The following is a 14,480-nucleotide window of genomic DNA, read 5'->3' as shown; positions in this document are numbered from 1 at the left end:
GTACCCCACAAAACCATAATAAAAAATACTGATTAATGAAAAAAAAAAATAAATAAATAAATAAAATTGACTTCATAAATACAGATTTAACTCTGTAGCCAATAGTAGAAATTCTGTCTTTGGAAAGACTCTAATATATTCAAAAAGAGTTATGTTAGGCCACATTAAAACTTAATAAATTTTAAATTATAGAATATATAAATGCCCTTCCACTTGGTTAATTGGTCTATTAATGTATTCTTGAGTCAAAGGGGAAATAAAAATTATAGGCACAAAATTCAGGGAAAATATTAATAGTAAAAATATAGTAGAATATCCTTAACACTACTAAACTTTACACTTAAAAAGAGTTAAGATGATAAATATTATGGGCAATTTATCTGAGTTAAACAAACATTAGAGACCAAAATGTATGAAATATTACCAAAGCAGTACTTAATAAAAAAACATAATCTTAATAACTTATCATTATATAAATTAAATGATGACAATAGATGAATTAAGTTTCTAATTCAAAAAGATAAAGAATTACAATATTTATTGAAGGAAAGCAAAACAAAAAGGTGACTGACTATAGGTGAAAAGCAAAAACTTTAAAAGTTAAGAGTTTGAGTCAAGGAAATGTATTCCAATTCAAATAATATAAATTAAACAGAAACTATCATCTAAATAGCCCAACATTTTTATTTCAGACATTATGAATTGAGGTCCAATGAAAAGAAGGGGTCACACAAAACCAGAACTAAAATCCAAGTCTTCTTACACCAAGTGAAGTTTCTCATGTAACTGAAACTTAGAAAAGGTACAAATTGACTCAATCCCATTGTAAGGAGGAACTTGAAGGAAGTCTAGGTGGGGTAGGAGAACAGAGGAGTCCAGGCCAGAAGGCAGCGCATGTACTAAGTTGGATAGATACAAAAAGGATTAGCATGGCCCCTGTTCAAGAGTGACGCCCCATATTTTTCAGAGAGGAAGAAAGGATAAAATATGAAGAAGCACGAAAAAACCTTTGGAGGGTGATGGATTCGCTCATTACCTTGATTATAGTGATGATTTTGCAGGTGTACATATATGCCAATACTTATCAAATTGTACATTTTAAATACAAGCAATTTATTGTTTGTCAATTATATCTCAATAAGGTTCTAGCAAGACATTTATTTTTATTTGTTTTGAGACAGTGTCTCACTCTGACACCCAGGCTGGAATGTGGTGGCACAACCATAGCTCACCATGGCCTCAATCCCCTGGGCACAGGTAATCCTTCCACCTCAGCCTCCCAAGTAGCTGGAACTACAGGTGTACACCACTATGCCCAGCTAATTTTTTTTTATTTTTTGTAGAGACAAGACCTTGTTATGTTGCCTAGGCTGATCTCAAATTCCTGGACTCAAGTGATCCTCCCGCCTCAGTCTCTCAGAGTGCTGGGATTACAGGCATGAGCACCACACCTGGCCAGCAAGACATTTATTATAATAAAATATGAAAGAAGAAAAAAAAAGACTATTTCCTGAACAAGTGTTGAATGGGTGGTGATAATGAGAAGAATAAACCCATAGAGGTATAAACATTTAATGGATAATTATAAGCATTCTTGTGAGAGAAATTTCTAAAAAAGAACTAATGAGTTATCAGCCTGAGATTGTAAGTATTACATTTTGAAACTATTTATAATGCAGAATACTTAATGTCATAAAGAAAATGTTAAGGAAACTCACATTACCTGGGAAAACTGTCTATGATGAAAATAGATATTTCCTGCATTAAAGTAAGCCAGTGAGTACTCGGGGTTTAGAGAAATCGCTGCTTGATAGTCTTTCATTGCATTCTGTTGTTGACCCATAAACTCATGAATCACACCACGATTTGTTAAGAATTCTGCTGTAGTATTGATCTGCAATATAATAGTATGAGTATTCAGCATCTGGGAATAGTATTTATCTCCAATTCCATGTCTGCAAAAATGAACGTTATGAAATCTACTTGTGGGAAACTAGTAATTTTATCGTGCAGGTAAAACCCCATTAGAGCAAATATTTTGAGAAAGGAATTGGTATGAAGTTGATTCAATGTCAACATTTTGTTGATTTGGTTGCAATAAAGCAAATAATCTTAGTGTTTTACTCATTTCCTTTCCAAGGAATAGACACCGCAGTAAAGTTTATCTGTTTAGCTATGTTAAGCTAAAAGAGAAATTAAACTGAGTAGTCAGCATGCATATTTGTCCTATTTAGTAGCAATCATCTTTCAGTTCTTTTTTTTTCTCTCATTTCAAACATTACAACACCTGCCCCACTCTACAGAAACAAAGGCAAAAGCTAAAAGAAGGGTTTTTGTCACTGCATTCAACATGAGATTTGTATTTGTCATCTCACTACAGGAAGAATCTAGGGATCTATCTACATAGTTCTTTCTTTAATACTTTCAAACCTAGAGCATTATTTTATGTTATGCATTTGTTTTGCATTACTACAAAATAATATTGAAATTCCATGAAACTATAACTGCATTTACTGAGAGGAATCAATGTTTATCAAGAATTTGAGATTTTTTGAATTTTGAATACATTTGGGTTATAAAATTGGCTAGCCGTAATAATTCTTTACCACAAAAATTACTCAGGGAAAAAAATAACCATAAAATATTATTTCTGCCACAAATGACCTTAAAAAGGAAACAGAGAACTTCCTACTTGAACCTATTCAACAGCATTGTTAATTTGTGCTAAAAATAATATAATCTAAGAAGGTTTTTACCTTCATGGCAGCATTAATATCCTGCATTGCACCAAAATTATTACCCATCTGCAGACAGACGACAGCTCTTCCTTCATAGGCTAGGTAGCTCCTTGGATCAACTTCTATGGCAATAGTAAAGTGGTTCCAAGCTTTTTGGAATTTTCCTTGGGCCTAAAACAATTTTCTGATTACATGAAGTAGGAAATAGTCCGTAACATGACAATGTTTATGATTCTAAATCAGTCAAACAAGTAAAATCTTTAGTAATGGTATATTTATATTGTGCTAAATCTGTTATTTTAACCAAGCAAGTAGACTGTACTTTGAATGCATTCAACTGGCTAATTACCTCTGAGTATTAATGATGACATTTTAATTAATTAAAATAAATTTAATTACGGAGTCATCTTGGACAACAATTACACCAATCTTGAACAACATAAAATCATGGTCACCAATGTTTCTGACAAGTGCTGAAAATTTTACATTAAGCTACATACACACAAGCAGGAAAGGTATTTGCTTGCCATCAAAACTCCAGCTTTACATAATATGTGCATAATACGTGTAATCAATATGTGTTGAATACATAAATTAACACATTAATGGCATAAAACATTGTTTTGATAAATTTTACCCACATCTGGAATTTTAGGATCACTATACATATTCCATGGAAAATCCACGTAAATCTACAAGGGTTTGTTTATACCAACCTTAGTCCCAACTGGAAAGAAAAAAGGTCGGGAGCAGGGCACTGTTAATAGAATGATGTCAGTGTGTTTCCTAGAGAAGACCAGCTGGCAACGAAATGCCTCCACAGGAAGGTAGTGAGTTAATAAATTCAGCATGGTCCAGAGTGTGTCTTTTTTTCTCATAGGCATAAAAGCATGCTAGAATCTCAGAAGCTGACTCACTTTAATCAAGCTGAACCCAAGGACTCTCAGAAATACAACTGCTGAGGGAACAAGACCTTTTTTTTTTAAGCAATTTACCCAAATGGTTAACTATTTGGAAACCCACATTGTAATCACAAGTTCATTTAATAAACAAGGAAGCAGGCAAATTGAGATATGATTGTTGGAATATTAGACAACAAACGACCTCACAATAAGATCTCTGTCATCTGCTCCTGACAGCTGTTGAGCTCACTTCTATACCCCTAGCTCTAGGCAAATAGTAAGGAAATCTATGAGTATTACTTGAACAAATTGTCACTCCTTCCCCCAGACAGTAGTCCTTCCTTCCTGAGTCAATCATTCTTTACACTGTTGCACTTTTCAATCCTTTTACAGGTTGCTATATACCCAGCAAGATCTTCATAAAATGCAAATTTGATGTCACTTCTCTGATTAGTACAATTCACATTTTAACTGGGCCTTAAGGCTTTCTACTCCAGCCACATCTCACACCCCTCTCCCCTTGTCCATAACATTCCATCCCCATGGGCCCTCTCTCTCTTACAAGATTTCCTAATGGGCTGTTCCCTCTCTATGGAACACTGTATCCTAGCCCCAGTCCCACTTTCACATCTCAACCTAAATGCTAATTTCTCAAAAAGCCCTCTCTCAAATAAACAAAACTAGGTTCCATTGTCATAAATTGTACTAAAACCCATCCTTTACCTTTGTTGAACTTATCATGATTATAATTAAATAATTATTCACATGATTAATTAATGCCTATCTCTCCACTGGTTAGTAAACTCTGAGAGAAAAAAAGAAGTTGTCTTCTTCATTTATATATCCTTAGGCCGGGAGCAGTTCCCATCCTATAAAACAATAAATGTTTTCTGAATGCAATGAATGACGATGTTAACATGTTTCCTTGAATTGCAGTCAGCCTAGCTACCTTGAAAGTCACCCTGTCTCTTTAATTTGACTTTGCAAATTTCTACTGTGGTTCAATAATGGCTAATTTTACGTTTAATACTCAGAAAACAATGTTAATTTCCCTTACTGATAAGGTCTAGGGCAAATCTCACTATAACTACCAACCTCACCACTTCCAATATTCAGGCTTAGATCAGCCAATCTCACTTATTTCTGAAAGAAAAACATCAACTTTAATAGAAGATTATTAACAGAAATCTCTGCAAATTTCAATAATTTGAACAATTTTTTTGCCCATTATTTAAAATGTTGGGGATTAAAGGAACTAAGATATTCAGTTCCTTTTTGTGGAAAATATAGTGCATTTAGCACTTTATTACAAGATGTTACTACATTTTTTTATTCGAGCAAACAGCCCAGTGAGTTACGAAATTTCAGGGCAAGAATCAGGTCAAAGTGTCCCAGAAATCACTGTGAGACCAGCTTGACAACACACAGAGTAGCACTTATCCATCTTGCTGAAAGGACAAATGCCTTGCCTCTTGCCTTCCCTGTAAGTTCTAACTCACTGCCATTTGAAAGATGACTGAATTCAGAAGTCCCTCTATAGTGTCTGACTCATCATTGCATGGCTGGGTTCTACTTCAAAACTTTCATACATTGTTTATTCCCTTTAGCTTTTTACTAATTTAATGGGACAAAAATCTACGGAGCCAAGGTATAAGCTAGTAAAAGAAATGTTAAACAGGTTCTGATGTGTGGACTTTATCAGGCAAATATTTAAAGTTGTTTATAAGTAGAAAAGGAAGGTAGGGAGGGTGCAGATGTAAAGGAAACTCAGGTTCAAAAGACCTGCATCTGACCAACCTACCAGGTCCCAAGACTCAGCCTGGCAGGCTCTCTGTAACTAACTGAACCTTGGCTCCCCACTGCTACTCTGGAAACTAAAAAGTCAGGGAAAAGTAAAGTTCATAACCAAGTGAATAACATTTATTCCCATCACCAGTAAAGGTCAAATATATTCTTTTTCCTGTCCAAAAGATGCTTCAACGCTCAAAATGTTGTTACATAATGTTACCTGCAAATTATAGCCTAAACTAATTCTGGCTTTTATGCATGATGGATTAAGATGCAATGCTTTCAGAAAGTCTTTCTGTGCTTGCTTGGTGGCTTCATCATGACCATATTCCATGTAAGAATTTCCCCGTCCAATATAAGCATCCAGAAAACATGGGTTAATTTTAAGAACCCAGGTAAAGAAATTGACAGCTTCTTCAAATTCTTTAATTCTGAAAATAAATAAAAATATTGATGTTTTCTGGTGAATTAATGCATTTTGATGGCATCATATGTCATTTGGTAACATATACAGTTTTTTCCTCTATATAACTTATACGAACATTTGTGTAAGAACTTTTTAAGAATTTTTTAAATTTTTATTATCCATGGTAGGAAGTAAGCACATAAGTTCATATCACCTAAGAAAATCTTACAGGTTTTATGAAGATCTTGGTAAAAGAAGAGAAGAGAATTAAGGATCATTTTCATAACAGAATGTAACAGGATAATGTTCTGGAATTTCTTTTTCCATTGTAAAAGTCTGGATGGCATTCCTCAACCTGTTTTTATCAGTTATCAATTACCAGTATAGGAAAACATGCTATTATTGATTAAATACATTATTTAATTATACTAAAATAAATACATTTAGGTGTATTTTAAATGCCCTCATACAATAAAAGGAACCAGATTTTCATCATATGGGACTCCTCACTTCAGACCTTCTTGTAAGGCAGGTCATTTCATTGTGGATACCAGGAGAGGTGGGGAGAAAAAGTAAAACACATTTTATGTATTATCTTGTGAATGTATGTGGCTAAATGACAACTTTGTCTCTCTAGTCCCCCAATAACTCTATTGCAGAGGGGGTGAGGACTGTTGAAAAAAATCAAACATTTGAATTTGCATATAACAGTCACTTTGCTGTTCCATATGCATATCTAATCATTGTTTTTAGTCTCAATTAACATGGGGAAAGTCAAAGTTTTTTATAATATAAGGAAGCTAACACTGTGTAAGTGCTTACTTCCTAAGAACTAGGCTAGATGCTTCACATATGCTATTTCATTAGATCCTTCCAACAACTCTGTAAGCTAGTAATAATCGTCTGTATTTTACAGACTAATAGAAAGTCATGGCTCAGAAAAGTTTGCCCTTGGGAAATGGCATGTAAATAGCGTGGTAAGTTAACACAGAGAAAATACCTGAGATTCCAACTCAGGTAAGCCTTATTCCAAAATCCATGCTTTTTCACGCAGCCACCCCTCCCACACATTCTGCACCTATAATATACTTGTGATTGATTGATTGATTCACAAAAGCCAGTGAGATGATAGCTCAACAACATAATCGGAAGAAAGTCTTGGAGTTCAGACTTGAACCTGAATATGCAAATTAATATTAATTTTTCAAGGTTGCTGTGAGAATAGAGAAAAGCATGTGAAGAGCACCTAGCACAGAGACCCTCACCCAATAAAGATTATCTTCCTTCCATTCTTTTCATGACTATCCAAGCAGGCTTCAAAATTCGATAAGATACATCACAACTTTGCTCATTTTTCCTTTGTAAAATGCATGGAACCCAGGATAACTCCTGTAGAATTTCTTCATCTAGATGTTACTCAGGAGTATCTCTTAGAACAATGTTTCAGTGTTTTCCAAACTTTACCCTTCCTACGTGAAAGTTGACTTGTGTTCCACCTACACCATCATTTTCTGAATATTTTCTTTTAAGTCAACTCACTTTTTTTTTACTTAACTAGTTTATTTTCAAAGACAACTTAATTTCGATACCATAAGTTGAAAAAATATGATCTCGTTCCATAAACAGAAGGCAACCCTAAAAATAAAATTGGAGCTGGATACTGTAGGCTACAGAAAACTGAATCTAAGTGTTGTACTCTTGATTACACATAATTAGAAAGTTGTTAAAAAATGAGCTCTTAGCTGAGATTGTCTCTTTGATGTACCCAGAAGGTTTGAGAAAGAATTCATTTTGAAACTGAAGAGCAGTTCAGTTTCTCACAATGTTATTTAGTGTTTTGTTAATGCTTGTCCACACCATGAAAAATAGTTGAGGTACTCATGATACTTGTTCCATATATTGGCAAACACTACCCAGAGTTGTGCAACAAATGTTCTCAGAGCAGATCACACAAAAATCAACAGTGAAGTATTAAGAAAGCTTAGCTCTGGAGTTACAGACAGGCAAAGGTTAACATCCACATTATGAACCAACTCGTGTCTTCTACGTTCACTCTGGATTGTTACTCAGAAAACACAGTCAGTTCCCTCAAGTAGCTTATGATGGAACTGTGCTTCTCTTTCCTAATAATTGGCATTATTTAAGAAGTAAAATTTCCCTTTGCCTTTCCAATTGCCTCCTCACTGTATTGTAGCAATAAATGTAAACACAGCATAACAATTCTTTATTAGAAATAATTAGGCCATAGTCATTTTGTGTAAAATACATTTAGTTTATAGATTTTTTGTGCTATGTATTTCTATCTATGAGTAGTGAAATATTTACTTATGATGCATACATACTATGGTACTATGTGAATATGTAAACTGAAATTTCCAGGGAAATCCCCATTCTCTCAGGTTTTCCCTCAAATCAATGAAATGCTCTTAGTATATTGACATCCAAATTGATTCATGTACACTGTCCTCTCTTCCTCAGGAAAATTAAAAGTCCTTTGTGAGTAAATATTCTGATACATGGTTTATAGAAAATAGTCTCTCCCTTTCTATAGCCTAACCAACTAAAAAAAAAAAAATGAGGCAGTGAACAGTAGCTCATTTATACTACATAGTATAAATTATGAAAAAGTAGTGATTGAAGCTATTTTTCTTTATCACAAGTTAACAGCACTACCATTTAGTGAGCATCTATCTAGTCTGTTCAGATTAAATAATCATTAAACCTTAAAGCAGAAAAGGGATCTTGAAAGTCACGTAGCCAGCTCCCCAAAGCTAGTAGTGACCGAAATCAAGTACCGAAAAATAACTGAAGACAGAGACTCCTGAGCTTCCTACACCAATAGACCAGGGAAAAAAATGAAATAGATACCACTGTAGAAACAATTATTTCATTTCTCCAAAGATGTGGTCATCACAGTGTCCTATAGGTTGAAGGTAGCTGCGTGACAGTCAATGGAAAAATGTGGCAAAATGGTACATCAAGATACATGTTCATTGAGATATAAATGGTTAAGCAGCAGTGACCACCACTAAAATGTATGTTAAATAAGTTTTTCTAAAATAAATTGTGTTTGTAAAATCCAAAATAATGTGATCACTTCCTGAAGGTGCATAGTCTCATTATAGTGTCCTGTTAACAAGGGACTGTGTGCTGAACTTGTCCATTAGGCCACAGGCACAAAGGCACACTGCATTTTCCAAATTAATCACATACGTGACCAGATGTGCCCTACTGAGTTGTACAAATAAATCGCAAATCCCTCCCAAAACGAAAGAACCTGCCTTGCAGAAGACTCAAAAATATTTTATGCAAATACAAGAATAGTAAAATAAATGTGCTGAAATAAAAGGTTGATGGGATGTATAATTCTGCATGATCTCTCTTTATGATATTATTCTTAAGAATATGAAGGTGGTTTTCTCCAAGAGATGTAAAAATTAACTCTACCATAACAGTCTTGGTGACTAAATTGGGCAACAAGTGGGATATTCAAGCCTAAGGAATGTTGTCTCCTAGCAACCACAAGAGTGAGAACCAGAGATATACAAAGGATACTTCAAAAGTCTGCAATCCCCTGAGATCAAAGATCAAAGCCCTAAAATTTTTAAATTTATTCCTTTTTTAAAATTTTCCAAATGAAAAAATTTTTACTTTCCCCACTATTAGATACACCAAAGGGGAACAGCCATAGTTACAAACCATGCAGCTGTGGTGTATGCATTTTATAGCTCACCTTGAAAAGCAAAAATAGTTTTCTTGCAATAAATATAACCAATCACTAAACCATTCTTATTGCTAACTTCAGTAAAACTGTTAAAACTCAAAACATATGGAATTGGGACTCTGAGTTTTCAGGGCTTTATTACTGATTTAAATTCTACTTTTATTAAAGGACAATAGAGATTCCAGTCGGGTGATGAAAGTTGGTTATTTGGAATTGCAAAGCAGTATCAGCTTACAGCGGCTCTGCCATATATACCCAGTGATTACATTTCATAAAAGAGATTGTGAACTGACACACAGAGAAATTTACTGATTCTAATGGTTGCTAAACATAGAAACGGGACTGAGAGAAGTTTTGGAGTCTGTTTTCAGCTTTAGAATGTAACGACCTTGGTCATTTTTGGTCTACACCCACTCACCAAAATAAACACATCATTCATTGCTATTCCACTCTTCTTAAGAATGACAATTACTAAAAGAATGAAGGTGGCTGGATTAAAATAGACAATAGTGTGACCATGTTCTGCTATCTCCACAAAATGAAAGGTATAAGACCAGTTTAGGCCGTCTAACACAAGACACCTTCAGAAATTCCAGTTATGACATCACTTTGTTCACAAATTTACAAATCTAACTAGCATAGAGAATATAGCTGTACTATCTATGTCCCAAAAGGGAAAATAATTTCAACTTCCTAAATAATTCAAACTATGTTCTATTCTCTAAACATATAAATTTTATCCCATATTAAAAATCCTCACTTGCTAAATCTCTATGATTTTACAAGTAAAATGACCAAAAACTAATTTTGAGATATCAAATGTACATATAGAAATGTTAACATTATGGTTACAAAGTCTATATACTACAATATTATCTCAGAGTATATTTGAAACTGATTCTCTTCTGTATTTTAGCCTTATGTAAGTGTTCTTGTCTCTCCTTCTATAACTCATTTACTTTTATAATGAACCCAAGAAGAGAAAATAATGCTTTAAGTATTATGTTATTTTGGAGGTTTTGCATATATTTGCTGGCATTGTCTTACTTAGTTTTAGATTTAGAGTTATGTTTTTAAATGCACAATCTTCTTTAAAAATGTATTATCTTTTGAAATCACCCTCTCTTCCAGCAATGCGGCTTTGTAAAAGTTGGTACAATTTTATGAGCAAAATAAGTTATTTTATGCTTAGACAGTTCAAGCTATGCAAAATTTTATATATTACCAAAATCCTTTCTCAGTGTCTAGACTTGGATCAGATGGATACTCCCCAATGCCATGAAGCAGACATTTACTTGCTAATTTGGCTAAAACAGCCTATTGGAAGGCAGAAGGGTGCTAATGACACACTGTGTGGTCCGGAATTCTTTGTGTCTCTCCCCAGTTTTGTAGTCTGTCACATTCACAATTTTCCCCAGTTTCTTTTATTCCTTGTTGATTTACTTATGGGGCTATAATTAAGTAAGTCTGATGGCCCTACTTGCTTCCATGTTTACATCAATTGCTCTCCATACCTGTGATGGCACATGGCGGTGGCTTGACAAAGACTCACATTAGTCTGGTTTATCAGTGCAGCTTGTTTGAAATCCTGAAATGAGTTTATACATTTTTTTGTTAATTTTGCAACATTATCTTACATACTTTCTTAAATTTCCTTCTAACTGATTCCACCATGAATATATAGAACAAAAGCATTAAAATATACACCTTCTTAAAATTTAATTTTTTCCTTGCAGTATCATGTTGAGTAAGAACGGGTGAAACAAAGGAAACCCATTGTTGTGAACTCACTCAGAATCTTGTGCTACACGTCTCCAAGAATAGAGACTTTTCCTATGATTTTGCCCTGCTGTGTGTAATGAGGTATCTCATTTGCTTTCTTTGTATTGTTTATCCCCATTGAACACCTGCAGAGATTACTCCATCTAGACAGAAAAGGACACTCACCTGAAAAGAACCTTTGGAGTTGAATGACTACAGGACAAACAGGCATACCTGGGCCTTCTGTGTGAATTGACTAAGGCTGTTCCTACTTCAGAATTCACACTTCCAGTGAAAAGCCCTATCATTTTGTCCAAGGATCCAAAAGGCCTCCCAAGAGGGTGGAATGGAAACTAACTCCAGGACTTGAAATTAGGAAGATCAGCAGGGAAGGATCCAAATGGGCCTGGGGAAGAGGCTGTTTAAAAATTAAAAGTGTTGCCTGGCATGGTGGCTCATGTCTGTAATCACAGCACTTTGGGAGTCAGAGGTAAAGGAATTGTCTGAGCTTAGGGGTTCGAGACCAGCCTGAGCAACATGGTAAAACCTTGTCTCTACAATAAATAATAAAAAAAAAAATCAGCTGGGTGTGGTGGCACATGCTTGTGGTTCTAGCTACTTGAAAGGCTGAGGCAGAAGGATCGCCTGGGCCCAGCAGGTTGAGGCTGCAGTGGCCATGAGTGTACACTGCACTCCAGCCTAGGCGACAGAGTGAGACTCCAACTCAAAAAAAAAAAAAAAAGAATTCAAAGTCCTGAGTCTGCAAGAGATTCTGCCAAGGAGGCCCAGGTCACTTTCTTCTACCATGCACCAGAGACAGGATTTGAAGCTTACAGTTTTTCAAAGACCTACAAAAATATTTGAGAACCAAAGTATAATAAGAATATCACTAGGCTGAAACTAATAAAATATTTAAATAAATATCTACAAAACAAAATCTGTTTGTTCTATTGTTCAATGCACTATATATATTATATATGAGATGTAGATGTAATATATATATATAATTATTATAATGTGGAAGGGTCCTTCTGAGTTCAGAACTTATGGAGGAATAAAAATGGCCCTGCTTTTCCCCAGAGGACTGCTTCAGCAGGAATCTTCATGGGCAGTTTTGGTTACGATCTCACTTAACCAAGCTAAACAATGGGGAGTACTGCACTCTCCCCTACAGTGGCAAAAGGAAATCCCTCCAGACTTCCCTCCTAGAGGCCACACACCTGCACTCACAGCCCCAAAGGGCATTATACAGCTAGAGAGGAGCTAACCATAAGCCACTTTCCACCTGTCCTTTGGCCTCCCTTCTTTCCACAAACCCTCCCTGATTCCTCTTTTAGATTCAAGAGGTATAATCTGATACCAAATGGAACTATTTGGGAGAAGATTTTTAAAATTTATTGTTCAATCAGATATAATCTAATCAAAAATGTTTCCAGATATTCCACTAGGAGGATTTTTTTTGGGGGGGGGGGCTAAATTGAGGCAAACTTACAAGCATAAGTGAGATTTATTACCATTAATTTTGGAAGTTTCCAAAAATTACCACATAACTTAAAGGGTGAGAATACCAAATTCAGTCTTATAATAAGACAAAACTCACCACTAATTTAACTCTATAAATATTATACTACATGGTAATTAGGTATTAATTATCGCTATATACATAAATGCTGACTATAAGCATTATTTAGAATAAAGTTAGCCACTGTTATTGCGGTTTTTCTCTTCCACATTAACTCTCTATCTAATGTGAAGATGTTAAATAACAAGCCACACAAAGTCACTTGTGTACAGTGCAAAATCCCTCTACTCCCATTCCCTCCTCACCTGAGGAGCTTATTTGCAATGACCTTCACCCACATTATCTTCCTTTCTGTGTCAGAAAGTGGACTCTTGACCTCATTCCTTCCCCATCTCCTCGGAAGCTTGCTCTATCATATTCCTGCTATCCTCCGTATCTTGAATCCTTGTCTCACTGACCCAACCAAATATACCCTTCCCTCAACCCTCCCTGCCCTGAAAACTGCACATGGTCATGTTTTTCTAGTTCCTGTCACTACCGATCTCCTCAACAGTCAACGCTCCTCATCTCAACACTCACAGTCTCCACATCCCTATATTCCGTCAACTTTCTATTCGTATTGTTTAATAAGATCATTTTTATTTTGTAATTTGTGAACCAGCTCTAGAGACATTTTTATTTATTCATTTGTACTCTTATCAAAGTGACCCATGTAAACAAGTGTGTAGGATCCAATAAAACTACAAAAATTATAATGCTAAACAGTGGCCACTGTTCCACCTCTCCTCACCCGAGTTCCACTCCCCAAAGCCCATTTTTTTTACATCTTACTGTTGTTTCTTCCTGTTATTTACCTTCAAATTTCCAAATAACATAAATACTGTATTGTATTTAACTTTATGGTACAACTGTTCACTTCCTACATAGAATTTAGCTGTCATACACACCACTCCACACAACTCCCTTTCTCCCATCACCCCTCTATGCCTATGATGATTTGTTTGTTTTAGTCTGTATCTTGCTACCCTTAAGTGTCTGATCCTTGGCTATCCATTCATATTTAAGTTTAAGGCACTAAAATCCAGAATGGTGATTTTGAGTGCCTGACATCTCTTCTCTGCTATCTTTAACCTTGCAGAATTGTAACTTTTCTATTCCTTTACTATTATCATGGTAGGTTTTCAAAAGAGAAAAGAGATAAACTTAATCCACTAAATTCTGGTTAACTTAACCATTAAATTCTGGTTAACTTAACCATTAACTTCTCAAACAATTCCAAGCTAAATACTTCCTGATCAAGATGTTTCTATAAAGGGAGTACAGATCTCAATTGTCTAATGTGTTTTCAGCACTCATGTTACTTGGTCTCTCAGTTAATCAATTCTTCCCACTAATTTTTTTTTTCCCTGTTAGATTTTAAGACTCTGCTTTCTCTTTGTTCTTCATTTAGACTTTTAATTAATCAGTCCTATAGCTTTCATTGCTTCTTCCTCTGCTCACATCTCTTTTTACTCTTTTTTTTACTTTGCATAAAGAAAAAAACTGTCATTTTTGCTTTTGCTTGTGTGGTATATTTTTTCCAGCCTTTTCTTTTTAGCTTTCTATATCACTGTATTTAAAGCATGTTTCTTTTAGCCAG

The 14,480-nt window shown here is 35.0% G+C and overlaps 1 protein-coding gene across 1 annotated transcript in view; it reads right to left on the bottom strand.

Annotated features, from left to right (window-relative positions):
* Nucleotides 1–11,620, bottom strand: part of LOC103252456 (tetratricopeptide repeat protein 6) — a gene marked incomplete at its 5' end in the record, with an annotated part of 22,920 nt that extends 11,300 nt beyond the window's left edge. Inside the window, 5 exons of the mRNA XM_008051078.1 lie at nucleotides 1,724–1,894; nucleotides 2,757–2,909; nucleotides 5,649–5,859; nucleotides 11,073–11,146; nucleotides 11,606–11,620. Of these exons, the coding sequence (XP_008049269.1) occupies nucleotides 1,724–1,894; nucleotides 2,757–2,909; nucleotides 5,649–5,859; nucleotides 11,073–11,146; nucleotides 11,606–11,620 (624 nt within the window). The remainder of the gene's footprint in view (nucleotides 1–1,723; nucleotides 1,895–2,756; nucleotides 2,910–5,648; nucleotides 5,860–11,072; nucleotides 11,147–11,605) is intronic.
* Nucleotides 11,621–14,480: the final 2,860 nt, after the last annotated feature.

Source organism: Carlito syrichta, unplaced genomic scaffold, assembly GCF_000164805.1.
Source record: "Carlito syrichta isolate Samal-C Ts95f unplaced genomic scaffold, Tarsius_syrichta-2.0.1 Scaffold159201, whole genome shotgun sequence".
Taxonomy (NCBI): domain Eukaryota; kingdom Metazoa; phylum Chordata; class Mammalia; order Primates; family Tarsiidae; genus Carlito; species Carlito syrichta.
The sequence above is the reverse complement of the archived record's forward strand: the minus strand, read 5'-3'. Positions and strand labels throughout refer to the sequence as shown.